Below are 14,740 nucleotides of genomic sequence, written 5' to 3'. Positions count from 1 at the left end.
TGGATAGTACTGTATAGACACTGACACACTGTCAGTACTGTAAAGACACTGACACACTGGATAGTACTGTATAGACACTGACACACTGGATAGTACTGTAGAGACACTGACACACTGGATAGTACTGTATAGACACTGACACACTGGATAGTACTGTATAGACACTGACACACTGGATAGTACTGTAAAGTCACTGACACACTGGATAGTACTGTATAGACACTGACACACTGGATAGTACTGTAAAGACACTGACACACTGGATAGTACTGTATAGACACTGACACACTGGATAGTACTGTATAGACACTGACACACTGTCAGTACTGTAAAGACACTGACACACTGTCAGTACTGTATAGACACTGACACACTGGATAGTACTGTAAAGACACTGACACACTGGATAGTACTGTATAGACACTGACACACTGGACAGTACTGTAAAGACACTGACACACTGGATAGTACTGTAAAGACACTGACACACTTCTGGTGCAGTCCTACGCTGTGGGGCTCTGGCTGTGCCAGTATACAGTCGATGCACAGGCCAGGGGGGGAGACAGACACTGATCGCAGAGCTGGAGACACAGGGACTAGGGTTTCACCTGCGCGCGAACACACACACACACACACACAGAGTAGCCTACGGGTTGGGTTTGCTCTCTCAGACAGTGGGCAACCCCGACCGACCGACCGACCGCACGCACAAACACACTCACAGTTACAGTACTATAGTGACAAATGCGAAGAGACCAATGTGTTTGTGGAATGACGCTATGCAAGTCCAATTTGATAGAAATGAGTATTGTGGCTAAAGAAATCAAATCAAGTCAAATTGTATTGGTCACATACACATATTTAACATATGTTATTGGTCACATAAGCATATTTAACAGATGTTATTGCAGGTGTAGTGAAATGCTTGTGTTCCTAGCTCCAACAGTGCAGTAATATCTAACAATACACAACAATACACACAAATGTAAAAAAACTAGTTGTAATACATAAATATTAGAACGAGCAATGTTGGAGTGGCATTGACCAAAATACAGTAGAATATAATACAGTAGATACAGTGGGGAGAACAAGTATTTGATACACTGCCAATTTTGCAGGTTTTCCTACTTACAAAGCATGTAGAGGTCTGTCATTTTTATCATAGGTACACTTCAACTGTGAGAGATGGAATCTAAAAGAAAAATCCAGAAAATCACATTGTATGATTTTTAAGTAATTATTATGCATTTTACTGCATTACATCAGAAAAGCAGAACTTAATATTTGGTACAGAAACCTTTGTTTGCAATTACAGAGATCATATGTTTCCTGTAGTTCTTGACCAGGTTTGCACACACTGCAGCAGGGATTTTGGCCCACTCCTCCATACAGACCTTCTCCAGATCCTTCAGGTTTCTGGGCTGTCGCTGGGCAATACGGACTTTCAGCTCCCTCCAAATATTTTCTATTGGGTTCAGGTCTGGAGACTGGTTAGGCCACTCCAGGACCTTCAGATGCTTCTTACGGAGCCACTCCTTAGTTGCCCTGGCTGTGTGTTTCGGGTCGTTGTCATGCTGGAAGACCCAGCTACGACCCATCTTCAATGCTCTTACTGAGGGTAGGGGGTTGTTGGACAAGATCTCGCGACACATGGCCCCATCCCTCCTCCCCTCAATACGGTGCAGTCGTCCTGTCCCCTTTGCTGAAAAGCATCCCCAAATAATGATGTTTCCACCTCCATGCTTCACGGTTGGGATGGTGTTCTTGGGGTTGTACTCATCCTTCTTCTTCCTCCAAACACGGCGAGTGGAGTTTAGACCAAAAAGCTCTATTTTTGTCTCATCAGACCACATGACCTTCTCCCATTCTTCCTCTGGATCATCCAGATGGTCATTGGTAAACTTCAGATGGGCCTGGACAGATGCTGGCTTGAGCAGGGGGACCTTGCGTGCGCTGCAGGATTTTAATCCATGACGGCGTAGTGTGTTACTAATGGTTTTCTTTGAGACTGTGGTCCCAGCTCTCTTCAGGTGATTGAGCAGGTCCTGCCGTGTAGTTCTGGGCTGATCCCTCACCTTCCTCATGATCATTGATGCCCCACGAGGTGAGATCTTGCATGGAGCCCCAGACCGAGGGTGATTGACCCTCATCTTGAACTTCTTCCATTTTCTAATAATTGCGCCAACAGTTGTTGCCTTCTCACCAAGCTGCTTGCCTATTGTCCTGTAGCCCATCCCAGCCTTGTGCAGGTCTACAATTTTACCCCTGATGTCCTTACACAGCTCTCTGGTCTTGGCCATTGTGGAGATGTTGGAGTCTGTTTGATTGAGTGTGTGGAAGGTGTCTTTTATACAGGTAACGAGTTCAAACAGGTGCAGTTAATACAGGTAAATAGTGGAGAACAGGAGGGCTTCTTAAAGAAAAACTAACAGGTCTTTGAGAGCCGGAATTCTTACTGGTTGATAGGTGAACAAATACTTATGTCATGCAATAAAATGCAAATGAATTACTTAAAAATCATATAATGTGATTTTCTGGATTTTTGTTTTAGATTCCGTCTCTCACAGTTGAAGTGTACCTATGATAAAAATTACAGACCTCTACATGCTTTGTAAGTGGGAAAACCTGCAAAATCGGCAGTGTATCAAATACCTGTTCTCCCCACTGTACATATGAAATGAGTAAAACAGTATGTAAACATTATTAAATAGAACCCATCCAAGTGTTTTTATGGATTCTGCATGTTTCACAATCTTATCTTATCGTTTATATATCCATGATATCGCCTTGTTGAATAAAACCGTGCCATTTTGGCTCATCTGAAAGTTGGACTGCTTGTGAGACCCTTCCTCCAGTCCCTTACGGCCTTTCACCTTCCTCTCTCTCTCTCTCTCTCTCTCTCTCTGTAGATGGCCAGTCAGAGAGTCCCAACCAGCAGAGTGAGTCTGACATCAAGGAGCAGCCTGAGAACGGTAAGAGTCTAATGACTGTACTGTACAACTACTGTAGCATACTAGTAAAATCATTGAACAAGAGAATCAGTTACCTCTGTCTCATCCTAATATCACATGAGTTCACAAAACATTATGAACACCTGCTCTTTCCATGACAGACCGACCAGGTGGATCCAGGTGAAAACTATGATTCCTTATTGATGTCACCTGTTAAATTCTCTCCCGTCAGTGTAGATGAAGGTGAGGAAACAGGTTAAAGAAGGATTTTTAAGCCTTGAGACAATTGAAATATGGATTCTGTATTGGTGCTAGTCAGAGGGTGAATGGGCAAGACATAAGTGCCTTTGAACGGGGTATGGTAGTAGGTGCACCGGTATGAGTGTGTCAAGAACTGCAATGCTGCTGAGTTTTTCATGCTCAACAGTTTCTCGTGTGTATCAAGAATGTTCCACCACCCAAAGGACATCCAGCCAACTTGACACAACTGTGGGAATCATTGGAGTCAACATGGGCCAGCATCCCTGTGGAATGCTTTCGAGAGAGTAGAGTCCACACCCCGATGAATTGAGGCTGTTCTGACGGCAAAATGGGGTGCAACTCAATATTAAGAAGGTGTTCCTAATTAGAGGTCGACCTCTAATTATGATTTTTCAAGCCGATACCGATACCAATTATTGGAGGACAAAAAAAGCCGATACCGATTAATCGGCCGATTTAAAAAGAAATGTATTTGTAATAATGACAATTACAACAAACCTGAATTAACACTTATTTTAACTTAATATAGTACATCAATAAAATCAATTTAGCCTCAAATAAATAATGAAACATGTTCAATTTGGTTTAAATAATGCAAAAACAAAGTGTTGGAAAAGAAAGTAAAAGTGCAATATGTGTCATGTAAGAAAGCTTACGTTTAAGTTCCTTGCTCAGAACATGAGAACATATGAAAGCTGGTGGTGCCTTTTAAAGAGTCTTCAATATAGGTAAGAAGTTTAGGTTGTAGTTATTATAGGAATTATAGGACTATTTCTCTCTATACCATTTGTATTTCAATATCAAATCATAGACTTAATTATAACATAACACACAGAAATACGAGCCTTATGACATTAATATGGTCAAATCTGGAAACTATCATTTCGAAAACAAGACGTTTATTCTTTCAGTGAAATACGGAACCGTTCTGTATTTTATCGAACGGGTGGCATCCCTAAGTCTAAATATTCCTGTTACATTGCACAACCTTCAATGTTATGTCATAATTACGTAAAATTCTGGCAAATTAGTTCGCAATGTGCCATGCGGCCCAAACTGTTGCATATACCCTGACTCTGCGTGCAATGAACGCAAGAGAACTGACACAATTTTACCTGGTTAATATTGCCTACTAACCTGGATTTCTTTTAGATAATAAATGCAGGTTTAAAAATATATACTTCTGTGTATTGATTTTAAGAAAGGCATTTTTTCTAACCTTTATTTTACTAGGCAAGTCAGTTAAGAACAGATTCTTATTTTCAATGAGGGCCTAGGAACAGCGGATTAACTGCCTGTTCAGGGGCAGAACGACAGATTTGTACGTTGTCAGCTCGGGGATTCGAACTTGCAACCTTTCGGTTACTAGTCCAACGCTCTAACCACTAGGCTACCCTGCCGCCCCATTGATGTTTATGGTTAGGTACACATTGGAGCAACGACAGTCCTTTTTCGTGAATGCGCACTGTGATTATATGCAACGCAGGACATGCTAGATAAACTAGTAATATCATCTACCATGTGTAGTTATAACTAGTGATTATGATTGATTAAGTTTAATGCTAGCTAGCAATTTACCTTGGCTTCTTACTGCATTCGCGTAACAGGCGGGCTCCTCGTGAGGCAGGTGGTTCGAGCGTTGGACTAGTTAACTGTAAGGTTGCAAGATTGGATCCCTCGAGCTGACAAAGTAAAAATCTGTTGTTCTGCCCCTGAACAAGGCAGTTATCCCACCATTCCTAGGCCGTCATTGAAAATCAGAATGTGTTCTTAACTGACTTGCCTAGTTAAATAAAGATTAAATAAAGGTGTAAAAATCGGCCATTCCGATTAATCGGTCGACCTCTATTCCTAATGTTTTGTACATTCAGTGTATAGCACACGTTGTCACCAGTCACCTCAACCTAATCTGTAGTTCACCAGTCACCTCAACCTAATCTGTAGTTCACCAGTCACCTCAACCTAATCTGTAGTTCACCAGTCACCTCAACCTAATCTGTAGTTCACCAGTCATCTCAACCTAATCTGTAGTTCACCAGTCACCTCAACCTAATCTGTAGTTCACCAGTCACCTCAACCTAATCTGTAGTTCACCAGCCACCTCAACCTAATCTGTAGTTCACCAGTCACCTCAACCTAATCTGTAGTTCACCAGTCACCTCAACCTAATCTGTAGTTCACCAGTCACCTCAACCTAATCTGTAGTTCACCAGTCACCTCAACCTAATCTGTAGTTCACCAGTCACCTCAACCTAATCTGTAGTACACCAGTCACCTCAACCTAATCTGTAGTTTACCCATCACCTCAACCTAATTTGTAGTACACCGGTCACCTCAACCTAATCTGTAGTACACCGGTCACCTCAACCTAATCTGTAGTACACCGGTCACCTCAACCTAATCTGTAGTTCACCAGTCACCTCAACCTAATCTGTAGTTTACCCATCACCTCAACCTAATTTGTAGTACACCGGTCACCTCAACCTAATCTGTAGTACACCGGTCACCTCAACCTAATCTGTAGTACACCGGTCACCTCAACCTAATCTGTAGTTCACCAGTCACCTCAACCTAATCTGTAGTTCACTAGTCACCTCAACCTAATCTGTAGTACACCAGTCACCTCAACCTAATCTGTAGTTCACTAGTCACCTCAACCTAATCTGTAGTTCACCAGTCACCTCAACCTAATCTGTAGTTTACCCATCACCTCAACCTAATCTGTAGTTCACCGGTCACCTCAACCTAATCTGTAGTTTACCCATCACCTCAACCTAATCTGTAGTTCACCAGTCACCTCAACCTAATCTGTAGTTTACCCATCACCTCAACCTAATCTGTAGTTCACCGGTCACCTCAGCCTAATCTGTAGTTCACTAGTCACCTCAACCTAATCTGTAGTTCACCAATCACCTCAACCTAATCTGTAGTTCACTAGTCACCTCAACCGAATCACCTCAACCTAATCTGTAGTTCACTAGTCACCTCAACCTAATCTGTAGTACACCAGTCACCTCAACCTAATCTGTAGTTCACTAGTCACCTCAACCTAATCTGTAGTTCACCAGTCACCTCAACCTAATCTGTAGTTTACCCATCACCTCAACCTAAGACTACACATCCCCTGGCCTCTAACCCCTACATTCTGTTCTAGATATAAAGGGTTAAGGTATGGTTGATAGCTATGTTGACAATTATATCCCACACACGCACACACACACACGCACGCACACACACACACACACACGCACGCACGCACGCACACACACACACACACACATACGTCCTGTGTAACCTGCATTTGACCCTGGCGGTTAGAATAGAGAGACTGGTTTCAAAGCCACAACAACACAGACTCCTCCCGTTCTCCTCTCCCCTCCTCCCACTCTTCTCTCACTTCCTCTCCCCTCCTCCCACTCTCCTCTAACCTCATCCCCTTCTCCCCCCTCCTCCCCTCTCCTCTCACCTCCTCTCCCCTCCTCCCCCTCTCACCACCTCCCACTCCTCCCCCTCTTTTCTCACTTTCCCCTCTCCTTTCCCCTCCTCTCACAAAGTGAGAGGAACACACTCTGAGAGAGAGAGGAACACACACTGAGAGAGAGAGGATGTACACACACAGAGAGAGGAACACACACTGAGAGAGAGGGACACAGTGAGAAAGAGAGGAACGCACACACTGAGAAGAGAGAGGAACACACACTGAGAAGAGAGAGGAACACACACTGAGAGAGAGGGACACAGTGAGAGAGAGAGAGGAACACACACACTGAGAAGAGAGAGGAACACACACTGAGAGAGAGAGGAACACACACACTGAGAGAGAGAGGAACACACACTGAGAGAGAGAAACACACACACTGAGAGAAAGGAACACACACTGATTGAGGGACAGAGAGAGAGAGAGAGAGGGGGGGGGGGAGAGAGAGAGGAATATACACACACAGAGGACCACACTGAGAGAGAGAGAGAGAGCGAGAGAGAGAGAGAGAGAGAGAGGTAGAGAGAGACACTGTATATATATAATATGACATGACATTGTAATGTCTTTATTGTTTTGAAACTTATGTATGTGTAATGTTTACTGTTAATTTTGATTGTTTATTTCACTTTATATATTCACTTTATATATTATCTACCTCACTTGCTTTGGCAATGTTAACACATGTTTCCCATGCCAATAAAGCCCCTTGAATTGAATTGAATTGAGTGAGAGAGAAACTTCTGTATGCCTAATGTTTACTGTTAATTTTTATTGTTTATTTCACTTTTGTATATTATCTAACTCACTTGCTTTGGCAATGTTTACACATGTTTCCCATGCCAATAAAGCCCCTTGAATTGAATTGAGAGAGAGAGAGAGAAACACACTGACAGAGCAAGGAGCACACACAGAGACAGAGACAGGCAGAAAGAGAGAGAGTGAGAGAGAGAGAGAGAGAGAGAGAGAGAGAAAGAGAGAGGAACGCACACAGAGAGAGAGAGAGAGAGAGAGAGAGAGAGAGAGAGAGAGAGAAAGAGAGAGGAACGCACACAGAGAGAGAGAGAGAGAGGAACGCACACACAGAGAGAGAGAGAGAGGAACACATACAGAGAGAGGGTACACTGAGAGAGGAACACACACTGAGAGAGAGAGAAAGAGAGAGGAACACATACAGAGAGAAGTACACTGAGAGAGGAACACACACTGAGAGAGACAGAGAGAGAGAGAGAGAGAGAGAGAGGAACGCACAGACACAGAGTGAGAGGAACACGCAGTGAGAGGAACACACACTGAGAGAGAGAGGAACACACACACTAAGAGAGAGAAGAATACACACTCTCTGTGTGCTCCTCTTTCTCAGTTTGTGTGATTCTCTCTCTCTTTGTGTTCCTCTTTCTGTGTTTCTCTCTCTCAGTGTATGTGTCCCTCTCTCACTCTGTGTGTGTTCCTCTCTCTCTCTCTGCCTCTCTCTCTCTCTCTCTCTGCCTGTCACTCTCTCTCTTTCTGCGTGTCTCTGTCTCTCTCTCTGCCTGTCCCTGTCTCTCTCTCTGCCGGTCTCTCTTTCTGCCTGTTTCTCTCTCTGCCTCTCTGCCTCTCTCTCTCTCTCTCTCTCTCTCTCTCTCTCTCTCTGCCTCTCTCTCTCTCAGCCCCCTCCCACTCCGTCTCTCTCTCTCAGTGGACACAGCTGGGAGTGATTATACTTGTTGAGATATAGAAGCCCTACTCCCTCCCCCTCCTCTTCCAGCCTACCTATATGAAACGCTCACTCATGGAAACGCACTCGTTGAACCCAGGCTGCTGAATGCATATAGGATGCCTTTCCTATGGGGCTGGGGGGCTTTGGGGCTGGGGGGCTTTGGGACTGGAGGGCTTTGGGGCTGGGAGGCTTTGGGGCTGGGAGGCTTTGGGGCTGGGGAGCTTTGGGACTGGAGGGCTTTGGGGCTGGGAGGCTATGGGGATGGAGGGCTATGGGGCTGGAGGGCTTTGGGGGTGGAGGGCTATGGGGCTGGAGGGCTATGGGGCTGGAGGGCTTTGAGACTGGAGGGTTTTGGGACTGGAGGGCTATGGGGCTGGAGGGATATGGGGGTGGAGGGCTATGGCGCTAGAGGGCTATGGGGCTGGAGGGCTATGGGGCTGGAGGGCTATGGGGCTGGAGGGCTATGGGGCTGGAGGGATATGGGGGTGGAGGGATATGGGGGTGGAGGGATATGGGGCTAGAGGGCTATGGGGCTGGAGGGCTTTGGGACTGGAGGGCTATGGGGCTGGAGGGCTATGGGGCTGGAGGGATATGGGGGTGGAGGGCTATGGGGCTGGAGGGCTATGGGGCTGGAGGGCTATGGGGGTGGAGGGCTATGGGGCTGGAGGGCTATGGGGCTGGAGGGCTATGGGGGTGGAGGGCTATGGGGCTGGAGGGCTTTGGGGGTGGAGGGCTATGGGGCTGGAGGGCTATGGGGCTGGAGGGCTTTGAGACTGGAGGGCTTTGGGACTGGAGGGCTATGGGGCTGGAGGGCTATGGGGCTGGAGGGCTATGGGGCTGGAGGGCTATGGGGGTGGAGGGCTATGGGGCTGGAGGGCTATGGGGCTGGAGGGCTATGGGGGTGGAGGGCTATGGGGCTGGAGGCTATGGGGCTGGAGGGCTATGGGGCTGGAGGGCTATGGGGGTGGAGGGCTATGGGGCTGGAGGGCTATGGGGCTGGAGGGCTATGGGGCTGAAGGCTATGGGGCTGGAGGGCTATGGGGCTGGAGGGCTATGGGGCTGGAGGGCTATGGGGCTAGAGGGCTATGGGGCTGGAGGGATATGGGGCTGGAGGGATATGGGGCTGGAGGGATATGGGACTGGAGGGAATCACTCTCTTTCTTACTCTTTCACATTCACTCTCCTTCTCAAGCCACCGTATTCATTCTCTCCTTTCTCTCTGTTTCTCTCCTTTCTCAATTCAATTCACTTTATTGGCATGACGTAACAATGTACATATTGCCAAAGCTTATTTTGGATATTTACAATATAAAATAAAAATGAGATTCAAAATTATCAATTGGACAACAATAACCAAGGGTCAACATAACCATACATTGAACAATAACAATAAGCATACAGTAGAGGACATGTGCAGGTTGATTGGTCTGTCAGACACTGTCCCTCAACTTATGGCAGGCAGCAATGTAGTGCGCTGCCAACCCACAGCTCTCTGCGTCCTCCCCCAACAGGACGGGTAGACTACTCTCATCAGAGAGGTCTTTGAAACCTTTAATAAGGGTTTCAAATTTGGGGTAATGACACTCTCTAATTGTTTTATATTTTTGACATGTTGTCAGGAAATGCAGCTCTGTCTCAGGTTCTGCTGTAGTGCAGTGGTTGCACAGCCTTTCCTCTACAGGGAGCCAGGTTTTCCTGTCTACCCTTCTCAATGGCAAGGCTGTGCTCACTGAGCCTGTACTTTGTCAAGGTTTTTCTAAGGTTTTGATCAATAACCATGGTCAAATAGTTAGCCACGATGTACTGTCGATTTAGGGCCAGATAGCACTGCATTTTGCTTTGTGTTTGTGCTTGTGTTTCCCAATAAGCAATGTAGTTTTGTTTTGACTGTGTTGTAATTTGGTTTATACTGATTGATTGGATGTTCTGGTCCTGAGGCTTCTGTGTGTTAGTAGAACAAGTATGTGAACTCAGCCCCAGGACCAGCTGGATGAGGGGACTCTTTTCTTTGCTCAACTCTTGGCATTGCAGGGCTTGGTAATGAAATGAGAGGGGGTCACTGTATTTTAGATGTTTCCAAAACTGAATTGCTCTTTTTTGAGTTTTTATTATTCGTGGATATTGGCCTAATTCTGCCCTACATGCATTGTTTGTAGTTTTCCTCTGGACATGTAGGAGAATCTTACATAACTCTGCATGCAGGGTTTCAATGGGGTGTTCGTTCCATTTGATGAAATCTTGTTTTGCAAGTGGACCCCACACCTCACTGCCATAAAGTGCAATTGGTTCAATGACATATTCAATTAGTTTTAGCCAAATGTTAATAGGTATTTCAATTTGAATTTCCTTTTAATGGCGTAGAATTCCCTGCGTGCTCTCTCTCTCTCTCTCTCTCTCTCTCTCTCCTCTCTCTCTCTCTCTCTCTCTCTCTCTCTCTCTCTCTCTCTCTCTCTCTCTGCCTCTCTCTCTCTCTCTGCCTGTCTCTGTCTCTCTCTCTCTGGTCAGGTATTCGGTCAGGTATTCTGCCGTGTGTACTCTCTGTTTAGGGCCAATAGCATTCTAGTTTGCTCTGTTTTTTTGTTAACTCTTTCCAATGTGTCAAGTAATTATCTTTTTGTTTTCTCATGATTTGGTTGGGTCTAATTGTGCTGCTGTCCTGGGGCTCTGTAGGGTGTGTTTGTGTTTGTGAACAGAGCCCCAGGACCAGCTTGCTTAGGGGACTCTTCTCCAGGTTCATCTCTCTGTAGGTGATGGCTTTGTTATGGAAGGTTTGGGAATCGCTTCCTTTTAGGTGGTTGTAGAATTTAACGTCTCTTTTCTGGATAATGATCATTAGCAGATATCGGCCTAATTCTGCTCTGCATGCATTATTTGGTGTTTTACGTTGTCCACTGAGGATATTTTTGAAGAATTCTGCATGCAGAGTCTGAATTGGTGTTTGTCCCACTTTGTGAATTCTTAGTTGGTGAGTGGACCTTTCAACCATAAAGGGGAATGGGTTCTATAACAGATTCAAGTATTTTTTGCCAGATCCTAATTGGTATGTCGAATTTTATGTTCCTTTTCATGGCATAGAAGGCCCTTCTTGCCTTGTCTCTCAGATCGCTCACAGCTTTGTGAACGTTACCTGTGGCGCTGATGTTTAGGCCAAGGTACAGTTGAAGTTGGAGGTTTACATACACCTTAGCCAAATACATTTAAACTCAGTTTTTCACAATTCCTGACATTTAATCCTAGTCAATATTCCCTGCTGAGCAGCATTTCAGGTTATGTCGATGTAGGACTGGTTTTACTGTGGATATAAACACTTTGTACCTGTTTCCTCCAGCATCTTCACAGGGTCCTTTGCTGTTGTTCTGGGATTTGCACTTTTCGCACCAAAGTACGTTCATCTCTAGGAGACAGAACGCATCTCCTTCCTGAGCGGTATGACAGCTGTGTGGTCCAATGGTGTTTATACTTGCGTACTATTGTTTGTACAGATGAACATGGTACCTTCATGCATTTGGAAATTGCTCCCAAGGATGAACCAGACTTGTGGAGGTCTACAATTTTTTTCTGAGCTCTTGGCTGATTTCTTTTGATTTTCCCATGATGTCAAGCAAAGAGGCACTGAGTTTGAAGGTAGACCTTGAAATACATCCACAGGTACACCTCCTATTGACTCAAATGATGTCAACTAGCTTATTAGAAGCTTCTAAAGCCATAACATAATTTTTGGGAATTTTCCAAGCTGTTTAAAGGCACAGTCAACTTAGTGTAAGTAAACATCTGACCCACTGTAATTGTGATACAGTGAATTATAAGTGAAATAATCTGTCTGTCGGAAAAATGACTTATGTCGTGCACAAAGTAGATGTCCTAACCGACTTACCAAAACTATAGCTTGTTAACAAGAAATTTGTGGAGTGGTTGAAAAACGATGACTCCAACCTGAGTGGATGTAAACTTCCGACTTCAACTGTAGTGCTGCTGTCGGCCCTCCTTGGTTGGTGACAGAAGCACCAGATCATCAGCAAACAGTAGACATTTGACTTCAGATTCTAGTGGGGTGAGGCCGGGTGCTGCAGACTGTTCTAGTGCCCGCGCCAATTCGTAGATATATATGTTGAAGAGGGTGGGGCTTAAGCTGCATCCCTGTCTCACCCCAAGACCCTGTGTGTCTCTGTCTCTCTCTCTCTCTGCCTGTCTATGTCTCTCTCTCTCTATCTCTCTCTCTCTCTCTCTCTGCCTGTCTATGTCTCTCTCTCTCTCTCTCTCTCTCTCTCTCTCTGCCTGTGTCTGTCTCTGTCTCTCTCTCTCTTTCCCAGTCTGTCTCTCTCTCTCTCTCTCTCTCAATTCAATTCAATTCAAGGGGCTTTATTGGCATGGGAAACATGTGTTAACATTGCCAAAGCAAGTGAGGTAGATATATATAAAGTGAATATATAAAGTTAAATAAACCATCAAAATTAACAGTAAACATTACACATACATACGTTTCAAAACAATAAAGACATTACAAATGTCATATTATATATATACAGTGTCTCTCTCTCTCTCTCTCTCTCTCTCTCTCTCTCTCTGCCTGTCTCTCTCTCTCTCTCTGCCTGTCTCTGTCTCTCTCTCTCTCTGCCTGTCTCTGTCTCTCTCTCTCTGCCTGTCACTGTCTCTCTCTGTCCTCTGCCTGTCTCTGTCTCTCTCTCTCTCTGCCTGTCTCTGTCTCTCTCTCTCTGCCTGTCACTGTCTCTCTCTCTCTCTGCCTGTCTGTCTCTCTCTCTCTCTCTCTCTCTCTCCTTCTCTCTCTGCCTGTCTCTATCTCTCTCTTTCTCTCTCTCTGTGTCTGTCTCTATCTCTCTCTCTCTCTCTCTCTCTCTCTCTCTCTCTCTCTCTCTGCATGTCCTCTGCCTCTCTCTCTCTCTCTCTCTGGCCTGTCTCTGTCTGCCTGTCTCTGTCTCTCTCTCTCTCTGCTGTCTCTCTCTCTCTCTGCCTGTCTTTCTCTCTCTCTGTCTCTGTCTCTGCCTCTCTCTCTCTGCCTGTCTCCCTCTCTCTCTGTCTCTGTCTCTGCCTCTCTCTCTCTGCCTCTCTCTCTCTCTCTCTCTGCCTGTCTCTCTCTCTGTCTCTCTCTCTTCTCTCGTCTCTCTCTCGTCTCTCTCTCTCTCTCTCTCTGCCTGTCTCTGTCTCTCTCTCTCTCTGCCTGTCTATGTCTCTCTCTCTCTATCTCTCTCTCTCGGTCTCTCTCTCTGCCTGTCATGTCTCTCTCTCTCTCGTCTCTCTCTCTCTCTCTCTCTGCCTGTGTCTGTCTCTGTCTCTCTCTCTCTTTCCCAGTCTGTCTCTCTCTCTCTCTCTCAATTCAATTCAATTCAAGGGCTTTATTGGCATGGGAAACATGTGTTAACATTGCCAAAGCAAGTGAGGTAGACAACATACAAAGTGAATATATAAAGTGAAAAACAACAAAAATTAACAGTAAACATTACACATACAGAAGTTTCAAAACAGTAAAGACATTACAAATGTCATATTATATATATATATACAGTGTTCTAACAATGTACAAATGGCTAAAGGACACAAGATAAAATAAATAAGCATAAATATGGGTTGTATTTACAATGGTGTTTGTTCTTCACTGGTTGCCCTTTTCTCGTGGCAACAGGTCACAAATCTTGCTGCTTGTGATGGCACACTGTGGAATTTCACCCAGTAGATATGGGAGTTTTTCAAAATTGGATTTGTTTTCGAATTTTTTGTAGATCTGTGTAATCTGAGGGAAATATGTCTCTCTAATATGGTCATACATTGGGCAGGAGGTTAGGAAGTGCAGCTCAGTTTCCACCTCATTTTGTGGGCAGTGAGCACATAGCCTGTCTTCTCTTGAGAGCCATGTCTGCCTACGGCGGCCTTTCTCAATAGCAAGGCTATGCTCACTGAGTCTGTACATAGTCAAGGCTTTTCCTTAATTTTGGGTCAGTCACAGTGGTCAGGTATTCTGCCGCTGTGTACTCTCTGTGTAGGGCCAAATAGCATTCTAGTTTGCTCTGTTTTTTGTTAATTCTTTCCAATGTGTTAAGTAGTTATCTTTTTGTTTTCTCATGATTTGGTTGGGTCTAATTGTGCTGCTGTCCTGGGGCTCTGTAGTGTGTGTTGTGTTTGTGAACAGAGCCCCAGGCCCAGCTTGCTTAGGGGACTCTTCTCCAGGTTCATCTCTCTGTAGGTGATGGCTTTGTTATGGAAGGTTTGTGAATCGCTTCCTTTTAGGTGGTTGTAGAATTTAACAGCTCTTTTCTGGATTTTGATAATTAGTGTGGTAAAGGCCCGCCCAATTGCTCTGCATGCAATATTTGGTGGTTCTAAGTTGTACACGGAGGA

General features: G+C 45.0%; 1 protein-coding gene across 1 annotated transcript in view; it reads left to right on the top strand.

The window, feature by feature from the left end:
* The window catches only part of LOC109889066 (nuclear factor 1 A-type-like), a 199,641-nt gene that overhangs the window by 131,723 nt on the left and 53,178 nt on the right, over positions 1 to 14,740 (top strand). Inside the window, exon 3 of the mRNA XM_031822233.1 lies at positions 2,910 to 3,072. Within this exon, the coding sequence (XP_031678093.1) occupies positions 2,910 to 3,072 (163 nt within the window). The remainder of the gene's footprint in view (positions 1 to 2,909; positions 3,073 to 14,740) is intronic.

This window comes from Oncorhynchus kisutch, linkage group LG4 (assembly GCF_002021735.2).
Source record: "Oncorhynchus kisutch isolate 150728-3 linkage group LG4, Okis_V2, whole genome shotgun sequence".
Taxonomy (NCBI): Eukaryota; Metazoa; Chordata; class Actinopteri; order Salmoniformes; family Salmonidae; genus Oncorhynchus; species Oncorhynchus kisutch.
The sequence above is the reverse complement of the archived record's forward strand: the minus strand, read 5'-3'. Positions and strand labels throughout refer to the sequence as shown.